Below are 19,664 nucleotides of genomic sequence, written 5' to 3'. Positions count from 1 at the left end.
TCTCACTCAGCACAGACACACTGCTTGCCAGCTTGTGTGTGCTAGTGAGGACAAAACGAGTAAGTCGACATGACACTCCTCTCAGGGTGCCATGCCAGCCTCTCACTGCCTATGCAGTATAGGTAAGACACCCCTCTAGCAGGCCTTACAGCCCTAAGGCAGGGTGCACTATACCATAGGTGAGGGTACCAGTGCATGAGCACTGTACCTCTACAGTGTCTAAGCAAAACCTTAGACATTGTAAGTGCAGGGTAGCCATAAGAGTATATGGTCTGGGAGTCTGTTTTACACGAACTCCACAGCACCATAATGGCTACACTGAAAACTGGGAAGTTTGGTATCAAACTTCTCAGCACAATAAATGCACACTGATGCCAGTGTACATTTTATTGCAAAGTACACCCCAGAGGGCACCTTAGAGGTGCCCCCTGAAACTTAACCGACTATCTGTGTAGGCTGACTAGTTCCAGCAGCCTGCCACACTAGACATGTTGCTGGCCCCATGGGGAGAGTGCCTTTGTCACTCTGAGGCCAGTAACAAAGCCTGCACTGGGTGGAGATGCTAACACCTCCCCCAGGCAGGAGCTGTAACACCTGGCGGTGAGCCTCAAAGGCTCACCCCTTTGTCACAGCACCGCAGGACACTCCAGCTAGTGGAGTTGCCCGCCCCCTCCGGCCCCGGCCCCCACTTTTGGCGGCAAGGCCGGAGAAAATAATGAGAATAACAAGGAGGAGTCACTGGCCAGTCAGGACAGCCCCTAAGGTGTCCTGAGCTGAGGTGACTCTAACTTCTAGAAATCCTCCATCTTGCAGATGGAGGATTCCCCCAATAGGGTTAGGATTGTGACCCCCTCCCCTTGGGAGGAGGCACAAAGAGGGTGTACCCACCCTCAGGGCTAGTAGCCATTGGCTACTAACCCCCCAGACCTAAACACGCCCTTAAATTTAGTATTTAAGGGCTACCCTGAACCCTAGAAAATTAGATTTCCTGCGACAACAAGAAGAAGGACTGCCCAGCTGAAAACCCCTGCAGAGGAAGACCAGAAGACAACAACTGCCTTGGCTCCAGAAACTCACCGGCCTGTCTCCTGCCTTCCAAAGAACTCTGCTCCAGCGACGCCTTCCAAAGGGACCAGCGACCTCTGAATCCTCTGAGGACTGCCCTGCTTAGACGACGACAAGAAACTCCCGAGGACAGCGGACCTGCTCCAAAAAGACTGCAACTTTGTTTCAAGAAGCAGCTTTAAAGAACCCTGCAACTCCCCGCAAGAAGCGTGAGACTTGCAACACTGCACCCGGCGACCCCGACTCGGCTGGTGGAGAACCAACACCTCAGGGAGGACCCCCGGACTACTCTACGACTGTGAGTACCAAAACCCTGACCCCCCTGAGCCCCTACAGCGCCGCCTGCAGAGGGAATCCCGAGGCTTCCCCTGACCGCGACTCTCTGAAACCTAAGTCCCGACGCCTGGAAAAGACCCTGCACCCGCAGCCCCCAGGACCAGAAGGACCGGACTTTCACTGGAGAAGTGACCCCCAGGAGTCCCTCTCCCTTGCCCAAGTGGAGGTTTCCCCGAGGAAGCCCCCCCTTGCCTGCCTGCAGCGCTGAAGAGATCCGTTGATCTCTCATAGACTAACATTGCAAACCCGACGCTTGTTTCTACACTGCACCCGGCCGCCCCCGCGCTGCTGAGGGTGAAATTTCTGTGTGGGCTTGTGTCCCCCCCGGTGCCCTACAAAACCCCCCTGGTCTGCCCTCCGAAGACGCGGGTACTTACCTGCAAGCAGACTGGAACCGGGGCACCCCCTTCTCTCCATTCTAGCCTATGCGTTTTGGGCACCACTTTGAACTCTGCACCTGACCGGCCCTGAGCTGCTGGTGTGGTGACTTTGGGGTTGCTCTGAACCCCCAACGGTGGGCTACCTTGGACCAAGAACTGAACCCTGTAAGTGTCTTACTTACCTGGTAAAACTAACAAAAACTTACCTCCCCCAGGAACTGTGAAAATTGCACTAAGTGTCCACTTTTGAAATAGCTATTTGTCAAATAACTTGAAAAGTATACATGCAATTGAAATGATTCAAAGTTCCTAATGTACTTACCTGCAATACATTTCAAACAAGATATTACATGTTAAATTTGAACCTGTGGTTCTTAAAATAAACTAAGAAAAGATATTTTTCTATAACAAAACCTATTGGCTGGATTTGTCTCTGAGTGTGTGTACCTCATTTATTGTCTATGTGTATGTACAACAAATGCTTAACACTACTCCTTGGATAAGCCTACTGCTCGACCACACTACCACAAAATAGAGCATTAGTATTATCTCTTTTTACCACTATTTTACCTCTAAGGGGAACCCTTGGACTCTGTGCATGCTATTCCTTACTTTGAAATAGCACATACAGAGCCAACTTCCTACAACCAGACTCTGTTGTAGTTGGAGCAGCGCGCAAAAGAGCCAACTCTCATACTTCAGGAGACGCGCCACCTCCAGAAAGAGAGAGTAGAAAATTCGACGCAGCAGGCAAAAGGGTGGCGGCACAGGCAGCAAACCAGTGGCGTATTGCAAATTCGCAAGCTTTGCTAGCCAGATATGATAGGGCCCATTGGGACGAGATGCAACACCTTATTGAACACTTGCCAAAGGAGTTTCAAAAAAGAGCGCAGCAAGTGGTCGAAGAGGGACAAAATATCTCCAATAATCAAATTCGATCAGCAATGGATGCTGCAGACACAGCTGCTAGAACTGTCAACACAGCAGTAACGATAAGGAGGCATGCATGGCTGCGTACATCAGGATTTAAACCAGAGATACAGCAAGCTGTGCTGAATATGCCATTCAACGGACAGCAGTTGTTTGGGCCGGAAGTGGACACTGCAATTGAAAAACTTAAAAAAAGACACTGACACGGCCAAAGCCATGGGCGCCCTCTACTCCCCGCAGAGCAGAGGCACATTTCGGAAAACACAATTTCGAGGGGGGTTTCGAGGGCAAACCACAGAAGCCGCAACCTCACAAACAAAGCCCACTTACCAAAGCCAGTATCAGCGGGGAGGTTTTTGGGGACAATATAGAGGAGGACCGTTTCAAAGAAACAGAGGAAAGTTCCAAAGTCCCAAAACTCCTCAAAACAAACAGTGACTTCAAGGTCACAAATCCCCAACACATAACACCTGTGGGGGGGAGACTAAACACATTTTACACACATTGGGAGGAAATAACAACAGACACTTGGGTCTTAGCAATTATCCAGCATGGTTATTGCATAGAATTTCTCAAATTCCCTCCAAACGTCCCACCGAAAACACACAATCTGTCAAAACAACATATAGATCTTCTAGGACTAGAAGTTCAAGCATTGTTACAGAAAGAAGCAATAGAATTAGTACCAAAAGATCAATTAAACACAGGAGTTTACTCACTGTACTTCCTGATACCCAAAAAGGACAAGAGCCTGATACTAGATCTCAGAACATTAAATACCTACATCAAATCAGACCATTTTCACATGGTTACTCTACAAGACGTAATCCCACTGCTCAAACAACAAGACTACATGACAACACTAGACCTAAAGGATGCATATTTCCATATACCAATACATCCTTCACACAGAAAGTACCTAAGGTTTGTATTCCAAGGGATACATTACCAATTCAAAGTGTTGCCATTCGGAATAACAACTGCGCCAAAGGTTTTTACAAAATGCCTGGCAGTAGTAGCTGCACATATCAGAAGGCAGCAAATACATGTGTTCCCATACCTAGACGATTGGTTAATCAAAACCAATACGCTAAAACGGTGTTCACAACACACAAAATATGTCATAGAAACCCTACACAAACTAGGTTTCTCAATCAACTACGCAAAGTCACACCTGCAGCCGTGCCAAACACAGCAATACTTGGGAGCAACAATCAACACAGCAAGAGGGATTGCTACTCCAAGTCCACAAAGAGTACAAACATTTCACAATGTAATACAAGCCTTGTATCCAAAACAAAAAGTAGAAGTCAAAATAATACTGAGACTACTAGGTATGATGTCCTCATGCATAGCCATTGTCCCAAATGCAAGGTTACACATGCAGCCCTTACAACAGTGCCTAGCATCACAATGGTCACAAGCACAGGGTCAGCTTTTAGATCTGGTGTTGATAGACCGCCAAACATACATCTCGCTTCAATGGTGGAACAGTATAAATTTAAACCAAGGGCGGCCTTTCCAAGACCCAGTGCCACAATACGTGATAACAACAGATGCTTCCATGACAGGGTGGGAGCACACCTCAATCATCACAGCATCCAAGGACAATGGAACATACAGCAAAAACAGTTACACATAAATCACCTAGAACTGTTAGCGGTATTTCTAGCGCTGAAAGCATTTCAACCCATGATAACCCACAAATACATTCTTGTCAAAACAGACAACATGACAACAATGTACTACCTAAACAAACAAGGAGGGACACACTCAACACAGTTGTGTCTCCTAACACAGAAAATATGGCATTGGGCGATTCACAACCACATTCGCCTAATAGCACAATTTATTCCAGGAATTCAGAATCAGTTAGCAGACAATCTCTCACGGGATCACCAACAGATCCACGAATGGGAGATTCACCCCCAAATACTGAACACTTACTTCCAAATTTGGGGAACACCACAAATAGATCTATTTGCAACAAAGGAAAACTCAAAATGCCAAAACTTCGCATCCAGGTACCCACAACATCAGTCTCAGGGCAATGTGCTATGGATGAACTGGTCAGGGATATTTGCTTACGCTTTTCCCCCTCTCCCACTCCTTCCATATCTAGTAAACAAGTTGAGTCAAAACAAACTCAAACTCCTACTAATAGCACCAACATGGGCAAGGCAACCTTGGTACACCACACTACTAGACCTGTCAGTAGTACCTCATGTTAAACTACCAAACAGACCAGATCTGTTAACACAACACAAACAACAGATCAGGCATCCAAATCTAGCATCGCTGAATCTAGCAATTTGGCTCCTGAAATCCTAGAATTCGGACACTTACACCTCACACAAGAATGTATGGAGGTCCTAAAACAGGCTAGAAAGCCTACCACTAGACACTGCTATGCAAATAAATGGAAAAGATTTGTCTATTACTGCCATAATAATCAAATTCAACCCTTACACGCATCTACAAAAGATATAGTAGGATACTTACTACATCTGCAAAAAGCAAAACTAGCTTTCTCTTCCATAGAAATACATCTTGCTGCAATTTCAGCTTACCTGCAAATTACGCACTCAACTTCATTATTTAGGATACCAGTCATAAAAGCGTTTATGGAAGGCCTAAAGAGAATTATACCACCAAGAACGCCACCAGTTCCTTCATGGAACCTCAACATGGTCTTAACACGACTCATGGGCCCACCTTTTGAGCCCATGCACTCTTGTGAAATGCAATACTTAACGTGGAAAGTTGCATTTTTAATTGCCATCACATCTCTAAGAAGAGTGAGTGAAATTCAAGCGTTTACCATTCAAGAACCATTTATTCAAATACACAAAAATAAAGTTGTTCTACGAACAAATCCCAATTTTTTACCAAAAGTAATCTCACCGTTCCACTTGAATCAAACGGTAGAATTACCAGTGTTCTTCCCACAACCAGATTCTGTAGCTGAAAGAGCACTACATACATTAGACATCAAAAGAGCACTAATGTACTACATTGACAGAACAAAACTAATTCGAAAGACAAAACAACTATTTGTCGCCTTTCAAAAACCTCATACTGGAAATCCAATTTCAAAACAAGGCATTGCTAGATGGATAGTTAGGTGCATTCAAACCTGCTATCTTAAAGCTAAAAGAGAACTGCCTATTACACCAAAGGCACACTCAACCAGAAAGAAAGGCGCTACCATGGCCTTTCTAGGTAATATTCCAATGAACGAAATATGTAAGGCAGCCACATGGTCTACGCCTCATACATTTACCAAGCACTACTGTGTAGATGTGCTAACTGCACAACAAGCAACAGTAGGTCAAGCTGTACTAAGAACATTATTCCAAACTACTTCAACTCCTACAGGCTGAACCACCGCTTTTGGGGAGATAACTGCTTACTAGTCTATGCACAGCATGTGTATCTGCAGCTACACATGCCATCGAACGGAAAATGTCACTTACCCAGTGTACATCTGTTCGTGGCATGAGTCGCTGCAGATTCACATGCGCCCACCCGCCTCCCCGGGAGCCTGTAGCCGTTTAGAAGTAGATCTTAAACATTTGTACATTTGTAAATAGATTACTTGAAACTTTATTATGTACATACGCATTCACTCCATTGCATGGGCACTATTACTAGCATACACAACTCCTACCTCACCCTCTGCGGGGGAAAACAATCTAAGATGGAGTCGACGCCCATGCGCAATGGAGTCGAAATGGGAGGAGTCCCTCGGTCTCGTGACTCGAAAAGACTTCTTCGAAGAAAAACAACTTGTAACACTCCGAGCCCAACACCAGATGGCGGGATGTGCACAGCATGTGAATCTGCAGCGACTAATGCCACAAACAGATGTACACTGGGTAAGTGACATTTTCCTTCTCACACTCACTCTACTAATTACTATGTAAACCACATCATTTCACATGTCAACAATAAATAGCTATCCGTATCAATATTGGGAATAGGCAGAACTTGCAGAGTTACATAAAAACTCCATGAGATTCTGCAGAGTCTCGCCAGCAGGCATAAAACTACATCGTGCGCAAGAGCACTCGGCCATTTAAGTTGATTTTGCTGCCACTCGAGTAGAAAAACAACTCCAGTGATAGGAAATCTACTTGAGAAGCAGCCCTCTTACTGTCAAAAACCTCCCATATTAGAAAATCACGCAAGGAGATGTCAAATCTCGCTCGCCAGGTTGCATTTTTGGAGCCTTTGCGAGGGGACAAATTGCAGCGATTGGCATTGGCAGAAACTCTGCTTTACAAGAGAAACGCGGAGTCACCAAATTCCACCAATTTCATGAGCAGAATGAAACATCCCCCCACCCTGAATAAATATCAGTTTGATGCAAATTCGGTCTGTTAACTAATCTAGAACTTGTACACTATGCCAATGCATGTACTAAACACAACTTGTACACACACCACTCATTTGCATGCAATTGCCTTACATACACAAATCGAGAAAACGTGTCTAATCTCCATACTTACACAGTAACAAGTATGCCACGTCCATACGCCAGCACAAAAACCTGCACACCTCAAGACCATAATATCCTACTCTTGTGTCTATCCTTGATACTTGAAATCCAAACAAGCATCTCAGTGTCTGAATGCACTGTGAAAATATACTCTGCAATAAATGGGCACAAACCTCATGCACCGAAACACACACCTACTCCTCATGAACTTTACAACATACAAGAGGGTACTCAGCTAACATCTCAGACCAGCATTGTGAATCGGTAAACATGCAGCATCCTACAGGAGCTCAGTGGCCCGCTCGCCATCTATTGTGCAGCATATTTCTGCCGAGCAACGTTCTCTTCCTCCTGGCTTACTCTTGGCACACACCGGCATTCTGATACATTAGGAGTCCAGTATAAAAGGCCTGATGGGCCTCTTTGTGTGACCCTCCAGGAAGCAGTATCTGTGTGCTGCTGTTTTCTGTGGGAGTGAAGCATTATATCATTCACTCTCAGCATTCCAGACACCAGCTCAAGCACACAGTGAAGGGTCACCAAGGATACTACAGCCCTTCCACGAGGCTCATTGGCGCTGTAGTACTCTCCTTTCAAAAATAATGGGTCTACCTTTCAAACAAATCCAAACATTCACTTCAGCCACTTAAAGGTAAGAAGATGCAGGTCTCATTCTCTGTAATGGCTCGCAGAATAGTTCCTAAAACTAAGGTAGTTTTGAGTATACACTCTTCTTTTATCCCAAACGATATCCATTTCTATGTAATCGCTTTTTCCACCCTTTTTCTGGACTCGTCCTCTCCAGCAGGAGTCCCTCCTAGCTCTTGAAGTGAAGGGTGGTGACTGCAGAGGCAAACTAAAATTGATAACAACATCAGAATATTTTGTAATTGAGATGCTGGACATCCTTAAAAACGTACGAAGAATCCACACCCTGATGGATGTGACGTTATCTGTTGCCGAAATCCGACAATCCCTTCCATACAAACCTGAGAACCCATTCCATGAGATGAGTGGCTTCCTCAGAAATATCCCACTGTTTGAAGTGCAGCTTACAAGGGGATCAGGTCACGATTTTACCAGACCATAGAGCCGTGGCAGATGCACAAGTGGGGCTTGTTTCTCTGTGAAATGTGGGCTATGTTTGAATTCTATTTTCCTGCCTCCCACCTTTCTGTTCCATTGGCTTTCAAATCTCCGGGATGAGGTTTATGTTGTATTCCATGTTTATGACTCTGAAGAGTAAATGCTTATGCTTAGAATGATGGCCATTATTATGAAATCATTGAATTCATTTCCACTTCTTAGCTTTTGTATAAACCAAAGAAATTGAAACCGGGTTCCGATGAACTTCTAAGTAAGTTGTTCAGCTGCCGCAGCACTGTACTCTGGGGGAGCGGTGAACCTGGCCCCTTTAAGGGACCGTCCCATTGGGGGCCCTCTTCAAGGGGGCGCTTCTGGTCTTCCCACTTTATTTCATAGGAATCAGAACATACACCTTTCATCTGGTTTTACCCTTTAATACTGTCGAATTTCGGACATTTATTGTAACGTTTCTCTTTGGAAAGTGTGTTAGATTCCCTGTGCTGTCTAAGATGTAAGTTCTCCATGAATTCCATGAAAACACCCAAGATTGGGTGTTTGGATTACAGGTAACAATGTTTTCTGTCTGCCTTCCTGTGAAAAAGGAACTCCATGTCACTTCCAGCTCTCAGGTTGGAGCAGTGGCTTGGGTTGTGAGTTCCAGTACTATTGTGTCATGTTCTAATGCTGGGATGGAGGGTGTGGCCGCGTGCACTGCGCTGAGCTACAACTCTGCGTTCAATATTGAACTCCACTGCAACTGTGTCCTACTTTGAGGTTGGACATCCACTTGTGAACCTGAATTCAATGATTGTTGGAGATGTGTTCTGAAATGTTTGGATATTAGTTAGTCTTGTTTGATGCTGGAGATGCATGTACGTTGCGGTGGGTGAGCCTGTGTCATGCTACGGATGTCTGTGATGTCAAGTTCCTTCTCATGCGTGTTATGTGGCTGATCTCAATGCTTCCTATTGACTTTCATTTCAGTTCTCTGAAGTGCTCTCTCTCCTGTCTGTCCTTTGCGTGTGTCTCTTTGTAGTGTACTCTCACTGTCAGCAACGCATGTCTTCAGACACCTGCTGTTCCTGTGGTGACGGACACCCTCAGAGTCCCCGTGATGGGGGTGGCCTTTTCGCAACATGTGAGTTTAAAAACATGGAAGCTTGAGCGGACGTCAGACAAGAGGCTAGTACTCTGCGCGTACAGTTTACTGAATGAGATCTAGCTTAGATGCAGCCATGTGCTCTCAGTCTTTTAAATGTCTGTATTGTTCTTTGAGTATGGTCTGGCTTCATTCTTTGATCACTCTACGCTGTCAGTGCATAGCGGAGCAAGTACTGGCTCCTTCTCTCTGCCCACTGGGGAGCCAGCGAATATTATTGACATAATTATGTGTTTCCTAACAATACATCAGTGGGGTGCACATATTCACGATTAAGGATAACATAGGAAGAGAATGGAGGCTCCCAAGAAAAGTAGGAATGCCATGGAAATGTTTGACCGTGCTGCTCCGTACTCTTCTTTGCAAGAGAGATTGCGGCAACCGTCAGATTTTCACTCTGAGAGCCTCAGGTGAACTTTCGATCACCTCTTGATACGTTGTATGTGCGAGGCTCGCTGCAGCCTGGGAGTGGACACTCGCGGACGTGCTGTGTCTAGTGTCCTGCCTATGGGTTTCACGCCCATGTGTGATGATCTGCTTCTACTTAAGGTGGAGTTTTTTACTTCCACGACTTTCCCTGCATGAAGATTTGTCCCCTGAAAGGGTTCTGGGAATGCTCCAGAGTCTATCAATTAGAAGCGATATGTCCAGACACGAATATAAAGGTAACTTAAATATATTAAGAATATCTACTTTAATAGACCCTCTGAATTATTTTTTCATTTAATTTTAAAAAAGAATAAAGTAGTTTTAGTTTTTACATTATTTTTGTGGTGTTCGCTCTCAATCTTTGATGCTGTGTTTTAAGTTTTTGAGATTGACTAAAACCAAGTATATTTTCATTCGGAACATTTGGCGATATTTGATCTCTCCCTCTGGTTTAAGTGCTGTTCAATCACAGTGTTACAATGCGTAAATAAACACACGTCCAGTTTTTTTGCACTAAAGTTCTCCAGCATTCATCTCTAAATATTTACATATCTGAATACCCTCTAATCCTCCCACCCCACATACGAGGCCAGCATAGCACAGGTTTCTATCGCACATCGTGTATCAGGTTAGTCACTGGGTAAGGCTTCCCGTATCAGTCCTCCCTGGACTTCATTCTGCCCTATCTTCAGTTCTCCGACGACGTGCGATTTACAATGATGATCCTTATAAGTGCACTTGTTGCCTTTAGAATACATCGGATTCTGCAATCCCTGTGTAAAAACACACCCAGTAACCTATTATAAAGAAAAGACACCAGAACTTAACTGTAATAACTTATTACAATTGAGTTCTGCCTTCACAGTGTCTGCTGCCAGAGCCAGCTGCTGAGCGGAAAGGCAGGTCAGGTCACAGAGTATAATTAAAGCAGCTGTTTAAAGAAAAACTAAACATTGCTTTTCTTTCTTCTGCTGTTTTCTGACTTACGGTGACAAGCAAAAAGGAGATATTTATGGCAACATATTTATTTTTTCCACTCATCAGGTAGTTATGGAAAAGTTCAAATCTTTCTGCATGGTTTTACAAAATCCTTTCAGTTGAGCAATGCCCCATTGTCCTTGACGAGCAGGAAGCCACCATAAAAGGCCACATCTCTGATGGCACAAACTACCTCAACCACTGGTACCTTGGTGACGACTGTCGTTGACAGAAATTCCTTTTCAGCCATCAACGTTATTGCTGTTGAAGATTTATTTACACCCACTGAAGCATATATTTGATTCAGAACTAGAAACCGATGACTTCGACCATTAACAGGTGCCCGGTTCTCATTCTGAAGTTCAGTTGCAAAACCCTTTTGATGGAGGAACACTTGCTTGCCCCCTAAGTAGACACCACGATTGACGGCCACATCTGTGCCCTTTTCTTTTTTTTTTAACCCAAGGCCATGGAATCATTCTGAACTTAGACCGGTATACAAGTTGTTTTTGGCACCAACAAGGAGTGTCAGTGTTTGAGCTGCACCACAGTGTCCAGGCTTTCACCAATATCAGCGATTTCAGAAAACCTACTGCAGAGAAGGCTTTAGAGGCAACTGTAGAAAAGAGTGGACTCGGCCAGGGAAATGGTGCCTCCAAGAAAAGATTTGCCTGCCATCCCCCTGATAACAGAACACTTGTTGGGGGAAGGATCTGGTTATTCCTTGCACACAACAAATGGAGGAAATAACCGGTGTCTCCTATCGGTTGTCCAGCAAGGTAGATTTCACACCAAGCCACCAAATATTCTACCTCGCTGTTCTGCAATCATCCAGGAACATCAAATACTGCTGCAACAGGAAGGTGCAAGAGCTTTATTCTAGATACTTTCTCATCCCACAAAAGACTGGACACTGAAGCCTTTCCTGGAGCTATGGCTGTTTCACTGTTTCATTGTATCCGAGCTCTCCAAGATGACCACCTTGGAGGACCTCTTTCTGTCACTCTGTAGAGGAGAACATATGGTGATACCTTTGATTGAACTAAGAGATGCCTATTTTCACATCCCTTTCCATCCAACGCATCATCGCTACCTCACATTCCTGTTAAATGTGCGACACTACCAACTCCTACCTTCAGGCTCACAATGGCTTCGATGGAACTCATCGAATGTCCAGCAGTGGTTGCAGCACAGCTGCACTGCAGCACCATTCAGGGCTTCCTGTATCTAGAAGACTGGCTGATGAAGAGAATCAATAATTGGTTATTCCTTGCGCTCAGTCAGTAGTGCTCCTTCATAGGGTAGGAATCAATCAATCAATCAAACGTTTGTAACGCGCGCTACTCACCCGCTAGGATCTCTAGGCGCTGAGGGGAGGGGGGTTGAGGGAAGGACTGCAACTGCTCGAATAACCAGGTCTTGAGGCGTTTCCTGACGGTCAGGAGGTCCTGGGTCTGTCGTAGGTGGGCGGGGAGGGTGTTCTAAGTCTTGGCGGCGAGGTGGGAGAAGGATCTGCCACCAGCTGTAGTTCGATGGATGCGAGGGACGGCGGCGAGGGCAAGGTTGGCGGAGCGGAGTTGGCGGGTGGGAGTGTGGAAGGTGAGTCGCTCGTTGAGGAAGGCCAGGCCTGTATTGTGAAGAGCTTTGTGAGCGTTGATGAGGAGTTTGAAGGTGATCCTCTTGGTAACAGGACGCCTGTGGAGGTCTCTGAGGTGGGCTGAGATGCGGTCACGGTGAGGGATGTTAAGGATGAGGCGTGCAGAGGCGTTCTGTATACGTTGTAGTTTCTTCTGAAGCTTGGCTGTGGTTCCTGCGTAGAGCGCGTTGCTGTAGTCCAGTCTGCTGACGACGAGGGTGTGGGTGACCGTTCTTCTTGTTTCTGTGGGGATCCAACTGAAGATGTTGCGAAGCATGCACAGGGTGTTGAAGCAGGCAGATGAGACGGTGTTAATTTGCTGGGTCATGGTGAGTGATGACTCTAGGATGAAGCCTAGGTTGCGTGCATGGGTGGTGGGTGTTGGTGCAGTTCCTAGGGTGGCTGGCCACCAGGAGTTGTCCCATGCGGAGCGGTTGGAGCCAAGGATGAGGATCTCTGTCTTGTCCGAGTTAAGTTTCAGGCGGCTCTTCTCCATCCAATTGGCAATGGCATGCAGTCCGTCGTGGAGGTTGGTTCTGGCGGGGTCCTTGGTGAGTGAGAGGATCAGCTGGGTATCGTCGGCGTAGGAGACGATGTTGAGGTTGTGGGATCGGACGATGTTGGCGAGCGGTGCCATGTAGATGTTAAAAAGAGTTTGGCTGAGAGAAGAAAATGGTTTTGGTGACCCCCGACAGGAAGGAAGGGAGGGAGGCGGACTCTCTGAGTTCTGCTGGAGAGGAAGGAAGTGATCCAGTCCAGAGCTTTGTGGCGGATCCCTGCATTGTAGAGGCGAGTGCAGAGGATGTGGTGACAGACGGTGTCAGAAGCAGCCGAGAGGTCCAGGAGGTTTCGCCTTTGTCGAGCATGGTCCTAATGTCGTTGGTTGCGGCAATGAGGGCGGTCTCGGTGCTGTGGTTCCTATGGAATCCTGATTGGGAGATGTCCAGCGTGGTGGTGTCCTCCAGGAAGCGGGTCAGTTGGCCATTGACGATCTTCTCGATGACCTTCACCGTGAAGGGGAGGAGGGAGATGGGTCGGTAATTCTTGAGGTCTTGGTGTTCCGCTTTGGGTTTCTTCAGTAGGGCGTTGACTTCGGCGTGCTTCCAGCTCTCCGGGAAGGTGGCGGTCTGGAAGGAGCTATTGATGATCATACGAAGTTGGGGGACGATGATGGCGCTCGCTTTGTTGAAGACATGTTGGGGGCAGGGGTTGGAGGGAGATCTGGAGTGGATGGTGTTCATGGTTTTGATGGTGTCCTCGTCGTTGATGTGGGTGCAGGAGATCACGGTCACAGTCAGTGCCATAGTCTCATCTCTGCCCCCAACAGACTCAGCTGTTTTTTGGGAGCTGTATTGGGCACAATGGCAAGCACAACCTTCCAAGAGAGGCCAAGATGACACTTCAGGGCCTGTTTCCTCTTTATGTGAGAAAAATCAAGAAAACGCTATGGACTATGGTAATGTGCATGGCAGTAGTTCCGATTGCTCGACTCCACATGCACCCCTTACAAGAGCTTCTGTCCAGGCAGCAGTGACAGGCGACGGGTCAGCCTAGTGTTGATGGCGCCCAGAGTTCAGCACAATCTAAAATGGTGGAACAAGAACGTCTTACTGGGCAGATCATTTCTCATCCCTGAACAGCAGGTGACCATTACCAGAGATGCCTCACTCAAGAGATTGGGGAGCACATTTGTACAATCTGAAATGGACATCCGTTTCTTGGAGGTGACAGCGATCCAGCTTTTTACGTGCTAATTCCCAATGTGGCTGTTCCTGTGCGAAGACAACATAAACGTGATGTACTGCATCCAGAATCAAGAAGGCAGCACTCACCTCACTTGTCAGCTCTGCACCATCAGTGCAGCCCTGGACCATTGTTTACCAGGTCCTGTTCCTAGCCGAGCTCTGCTTGACCTGGTCGTGGCTATTTACCTACGCTGTTCATCTCCACTACCTCTAAGTTCTTATGTAGTGATGCAGGTGTGATAAACCTCCATGAAACTTTTCGCCAGCGACTCTCGATTGGGTACTCGCTGTCCCAGAGCTCCTTGCATCAGTGCACCTGGGGCTGCTGATTCCACCCTGCATGCTGAAAAAGCGCCTCCACCTCCCGTGGCGAAGGGCTCACCAGGGCCAACACCGGGCCCATCTTCACCCGTGATCAGCCGGATGAGGCCGGGCTGGGTCCCCCCTCCTGGCAGCAAAAAGCAAGTGGCCTTTAGTTGCTCTTCTGCTTTATGGATTTTGCCTTTGAGTCATTTCTATTTTTTTGTTTTATGTGACTGGATGAACTAAGCTGACAGAGGGTCCACTGCAATTGGCAACTGGTGGGAGGGGGGCATAGGGGGTAAGGGGGGTGTTCTGAACAAAAGGGGTCTGATCACGGTTTTCTTCAGTTTAGATCTTGAATTGTCGTGTTTCTCGGCCCTCGGGTGGTAGCCTTCGCTGTGTGATATCTTTTGCGCCCAGTAGTTGCTGAGTGACTGCTTGTTGTAGAGTTGATTATTGGAGGTCTTGCTCCAGTGAGACCCCCCCCCCCCCCCTTTTGTTTTTCCTTTAGGCTCCTGCTGCGGGTGGGGTATTCCTGACTTCATTCCCTTCACTTATACAATGTGGAAGAGAAAAATGGAGGTGGAAAATACGGCAGAGAAACCCCCCAGAACCCGTATTTCTATTTTATCTTTTTTAAACAATGCAGTGGGTGTACTCACTAAAGAAACTTCATGTGTGGAGGAACAGCTGACCCAATCACACCAGGGCAGAAGAAGGGGACTGTGCATTAAAAGTTTCAAGAGCAGTCCTGGATGGTAATACTGAGGGACCCTCCCCCAATATTTGGGGCCACTTAGATGCACTGGACACACAAGCAATGGATTGCCCCTCTGACACACAAGCTCAGGCCCCAACCATAGGCAGTCTGGATATAGTGGAGTGTGGGGAGGGTCACAGTCTGAAAGTAAAAGAGGGCCCTCCTGCATATCCTTCTTGCTAGTAATAAAAACCACTTGGAAACCCAAAAAGGGGGCAATTGGCTGCGGTACCTTGGAATTGTCCTATACAGAACCTTTTTCATAATTTGGAAACTAAAATTAGTTCTGCTTTTTAGAATGTTAGTCACAGTTTTGATATGTTGGTGGAAAGGGTGGGCTATTTTGAGTAAAACATCCCCCAGGGCAAAACCTTTCTTCTGGTAAAGTTTACTGTAATAGCTTGCATCCTCTATCAACATCCGGACACACTTCGAGGTCAGGCAAGGTAGGCAGCTCGGTTCCCCTAGTACTGGAGAAAGACGTTAATGCGGGGATGGGGGAAGGCCTACGGTTGGCACCCATGCACCAGTTTCAGAGCTGGAGGTCCCAAGGGGTGTTCAGTAAACCCCAGTTGGGCCTCCCCTGGGCCTGCATCCTTTGATGCTCCTCTCCAGCTCCCTCCCGCTCGCACCCCGTGTGTCTTGTCCTAGCTATTGTTCTGCCGCAATTGAAACCTGAGCAAGAAAACTTCCAGAAACTTAAGAATAAGGTTGTTCATTGGCTTGCGGGTAGTGTCCCCCTCTCCACTAGACAGTCGTTTTTTGATTATAATGGCCTGAAGAGTGGGGTCTCTTGGCACCGCTCCTACAACATATGCAGGAGATTGTATAGTCAACTTTTGTAATGCCTGTAGGGCAGGCTATATTTAAACTATCTCCAAGGCTGGCCCAGTAGCCCCCAGCAGAGTCCAGGTGTTGCCTTTGTTTTATTTTTTTATAAGCCCATGAACCCGGGCATGAATTACCAGGGGTGCCCTTGTCAAGGGGATTTAATGGCACCTGCTAGTACCCATGTCCTGAACCTGGGTCCCTATCTTGCCTTGTCCAATCAGTATGAATTGTTGAGTGGGTGAATGACCAAGACTGACTGGGGATGGATCAAAACAGTAACAAGTGTGATAACCTCTTCCAGGTGCTCAAGGTATTACGTTGGGACATCGCAGGTGTCCAAAAGAAATGTGGTGACCCTGACTGGCCAAAGATGCTCAGTCCTTTTGACATCATATACTTTCAGGAGATGTGGGATACATATGTGGGGTTTTTATTTAGATGGCTATAGTACATTTGCTATCAACGCATTGCCTCCACTTGGCGGAAGAGCAAGTGGAGTTTAGTGACCTTCGTTAAGTTGGACCTGACCTTTAAAATGGAACTTGTTTTAGTCAATTCCCCTCATGTTCTCGGGCTTCTTCTCTCATTAACCAATGACACTGGTATTTTATGTATTGATGTATGTAACACAACCAATGATGGCAGTTGGCACATTTCTAAACATCTTCTATACCCCTCACGCCTCTAAATACACAGTACTGATGATACTTGGTGATTTTAACCTTCACCCCTGTAGAGATTGGTATTTGTATGGCAGGCCGGGCCAGGAGGGTGGCAACGCTGACAAAGCTCATCTTAACCATACTGCACAGGGGGGTTTCATGAATGAGTTGTCCTTTAAATTTAAACCTGGTTAACCTCCTGAATTTAAGAATTGTGCTTTTAGGTAATAGCACCCAACCTTTAAAGATTCTGGGTCTTATATTTACTATATATATATGTCTCAGCTGGTTTATACTCCTCCCTGAATACTTTTTCGGTGCACTGGAATATTTTAGCGACCACAATCCTCTCTCCGCTAGTTTCCACTGGGACAAGAAGCAGACTGACTCGTATCACCTTTTGAAAGCCCCAGTTAACCTTAGCAATCAGGTACAGATTTTAAAGTGGGACAAGGTAATTCCCAAGGTTTTTATTGCAGAGCTGGATTCTTCTTGCCAATCTGAACTTCAGAACTGCCTTGATGAAAAGGCATCCCACATTAGCATTGCAAGGGCTTTTGGTATGTTACGTGGCCATATCAATTCTGCTCTTAGTAAGACAGGGCTGTCTGGCACTTCAGCCCTTTGTAGAAGGTTCGACAAGAATTGCATGAGAGCATGTATGGCACGCTTAGGCACTTTAAAGAATAAACAACTTGAGTTAAAGTTAAACTTGAAAAAATGTAGAGCTACATATAGAGCAACCTGAAAAGGTAGGCAGCTTGAACTAAAGAAAGAACTATGGGAGAACTTTCTGACACTAGTACCCTGAGAGACACTACTATGTTTTAGAGGGTAGTTAATCATCACTTTTTTTTTCTTTCCCTAAGGACCAGATATCCAATCAGATATCCATATTGGAGGCCCAGGCATGGGTAACTCATTTGTCTGCTTTGTACCACGGTGAGGATTCAGAATAACTTATACCGCTCACAGGTCAGAGAGATAAGCTGATGTTTGATTTGGAGGAGGTAGGAGATGCAATTTTATCCCTTCTCTCAGGTAAGGCCTCCGGTGCAAATGGGTTCCCGGGGGACTAGTTTAAGTCTGTAGTGGATTTAAGGGCTCCTCTCCTCACCCTTCATATTAATGCTGCTATCGGTAGCTCCTTGCCAGAGGTGTAGTGTCACTCTGTGATAGCGCCTGTACTCAAAATGGAGGACAGGAAAGACCCTGCTTGTTATAGACCTAGCTCTTTAATTGATGTTGAAGTAAAAATCATTGGTTGGGTCATCCTGGAGAGATTAAACCAGTGGGTGGATGAGCATAATATATTGTCTGACCTCCAGTATGGGTTCAGGTCTGTAGGGGGCACGGTGGAGCAGAACCTCATCTTACATCTTTTAGTAAACAAATATACCAGGGCCAAAAGGGGTTCCATACACCTTGCTTCATGGACCTCGGCTCTGCCTCTGACAAAGTTAACAGAGACAAGCTCCTGGCAGAGCTGGGGCGCATGGGGGTGGACCCCCCACTGGTTACCTTCTTAATGGAGCTCCACCGTGGATTGACGGATCCAGTCAGATTTGGGAGCAATGGGAAATTCACTAAACCCTTTAACTTAAAGAGGGGTGGATTATGTACGTTAATCATTCGACGGGGATGCTTTCTGTTCAGGGTCGAGAAGCCCCAAGAGTGGGAGGGAGATTGCACCCAGCCCCGTTATATGCAGATGATGCAGTTTTGATGGCACGCTCTGCTGCAAGCATCCAACGGCTTTTGGATCTTTTTATTGATTTTATGGACAGTCTGGACCTAGAGACTAATTTTAATAAATCTCAGGTCATGGTTCTGGGCCCGAAGAACACTAAAGTCTCTAGTTTTTAGGAGCAAGTTACGTTTTTTAAGCAAGGTGGACAATTTTACTTATCTAGGGATTTTAATAGATTCAGGTCTCAGTCGGCAACTTTGACTTAAAAATAAATAAATACTGATTGTCTCAAGCAGGCCATTGCTAGGTTGAATTACTATTTTTCCCGTAGAAGCCAATGAAAATTCTGCTTGAAGCGTATAAAGCTAAGTGTATCCCTATATCCACCTTTGGCTGTGAGATCTGGGGCTATGCCTTTTGATGGTGGAGAACACATTTTTGAGGGGCCTTTTAGGTGTACGCCCTCAGAGATTAGACAAGAGTTTGGCATGAGCTATATCGCAGATTTCACCCCTTTTATTATGGTGTTCAGGTTGGCTCAAGGAGGAGTTAAGCCTTAACAGGTTAGTTATCCGGGACTGTCTAAAACTGGATAATATGTCCAGTGTACCCTGTCTGCATTATTTGAGGGAAAACGTTAAAGCCCTTGGGAGACTGTAGTTATTTTCCAACTCAGAGAGTACTGTAAAAAAACAAAAACATGTCTAGTTAAAGCAGGCCTTTCGTCTTGGATGGCAACCAAGAGGGAGCCCGCTATTTTATCCAGACGGACATTCCACCAATATATCCAGGTAAAAACTGTTATTGAGAGAGAACCATACCTTCTCCTAGAAAAGTCTAACCATCAGTGCTTACTGACTTATTTTAGACTGGGCTTATTTCATCAGTTGCTTTTTACAAAAGGTACCTGTAATAAAAATACAGATTTGCTACCCCATGCCTGTGATCACGTCTCAATGTGCGAGACTATGCACATTGTTCTTATCTGTTCTCAATTTAAAACCCTTCACCATAAGTTTTTAAAGCCACTTTTGTTATCCACGGATTTAAGACAGGTTAGACCTGCTCTTTTATATCTACAGCTCTTAGCAACACCCAAAATGTGTTCATTGTGTCCTGATACCTCACTGGGGTTTTTAGGTCAAGACATTAGGCCCTGTCAATTTCTTCACT

At 46.0% G+C, this 19,664-nt stretch overlaps 1 protein-coding gene across 8 annotated transcripts in view; it reads left to right on the top strand.

Annotated features, from left to right (window-relative positions):
- The window catches only part of LOC138281254 (autophagy-related protein 13-like), a 363,183-nt gene that overhangs the window by 244,548 nt on the left and 98,971 nt on the right, over positions 1 to 19,664 (top strand). For 4 of the 8 annotated variants that reach the window (XM_069219574.1, XM_069219575.1, XM_069219579.1 and 1 more), the window contains one exon: positions 9,335 to 9,436. The exons of the other annotated variants lie outside the window; for them this stretch is intronic. In XM_069219574.1, coding sequence (XP_069075675.1) covers positions 9,335 to 9,436 — 102 coding nt within the window. The remainder of the gene's footprint in view (positions 1 to 9,334; positions 9,437 to 19,664) is intronic. 8 annotated transcript variants of the gene reach the window in all.

This window comes from Pleurodeles waltl, unplaced genomic scaffold, assembly GCF_031143425.1.
Source record: "Pleurodeles waltl isolate 20211129_DDA unplaced genomic scaffold, aPleWal1.hap1.20221129 scaffold_84, whole genome shotgun sequence".
Taxonomy (NCBI): Eukaryota; Metazoa; Chordata; class Amphibia; order Caudata; family Salamandridae; genus Pleurodeles; species Pleurodeles waltl.
Note: the sequence above shows the minus strand (reverse complement) of the source record. Positions and strands in the feature narration are given on the sequence as shown.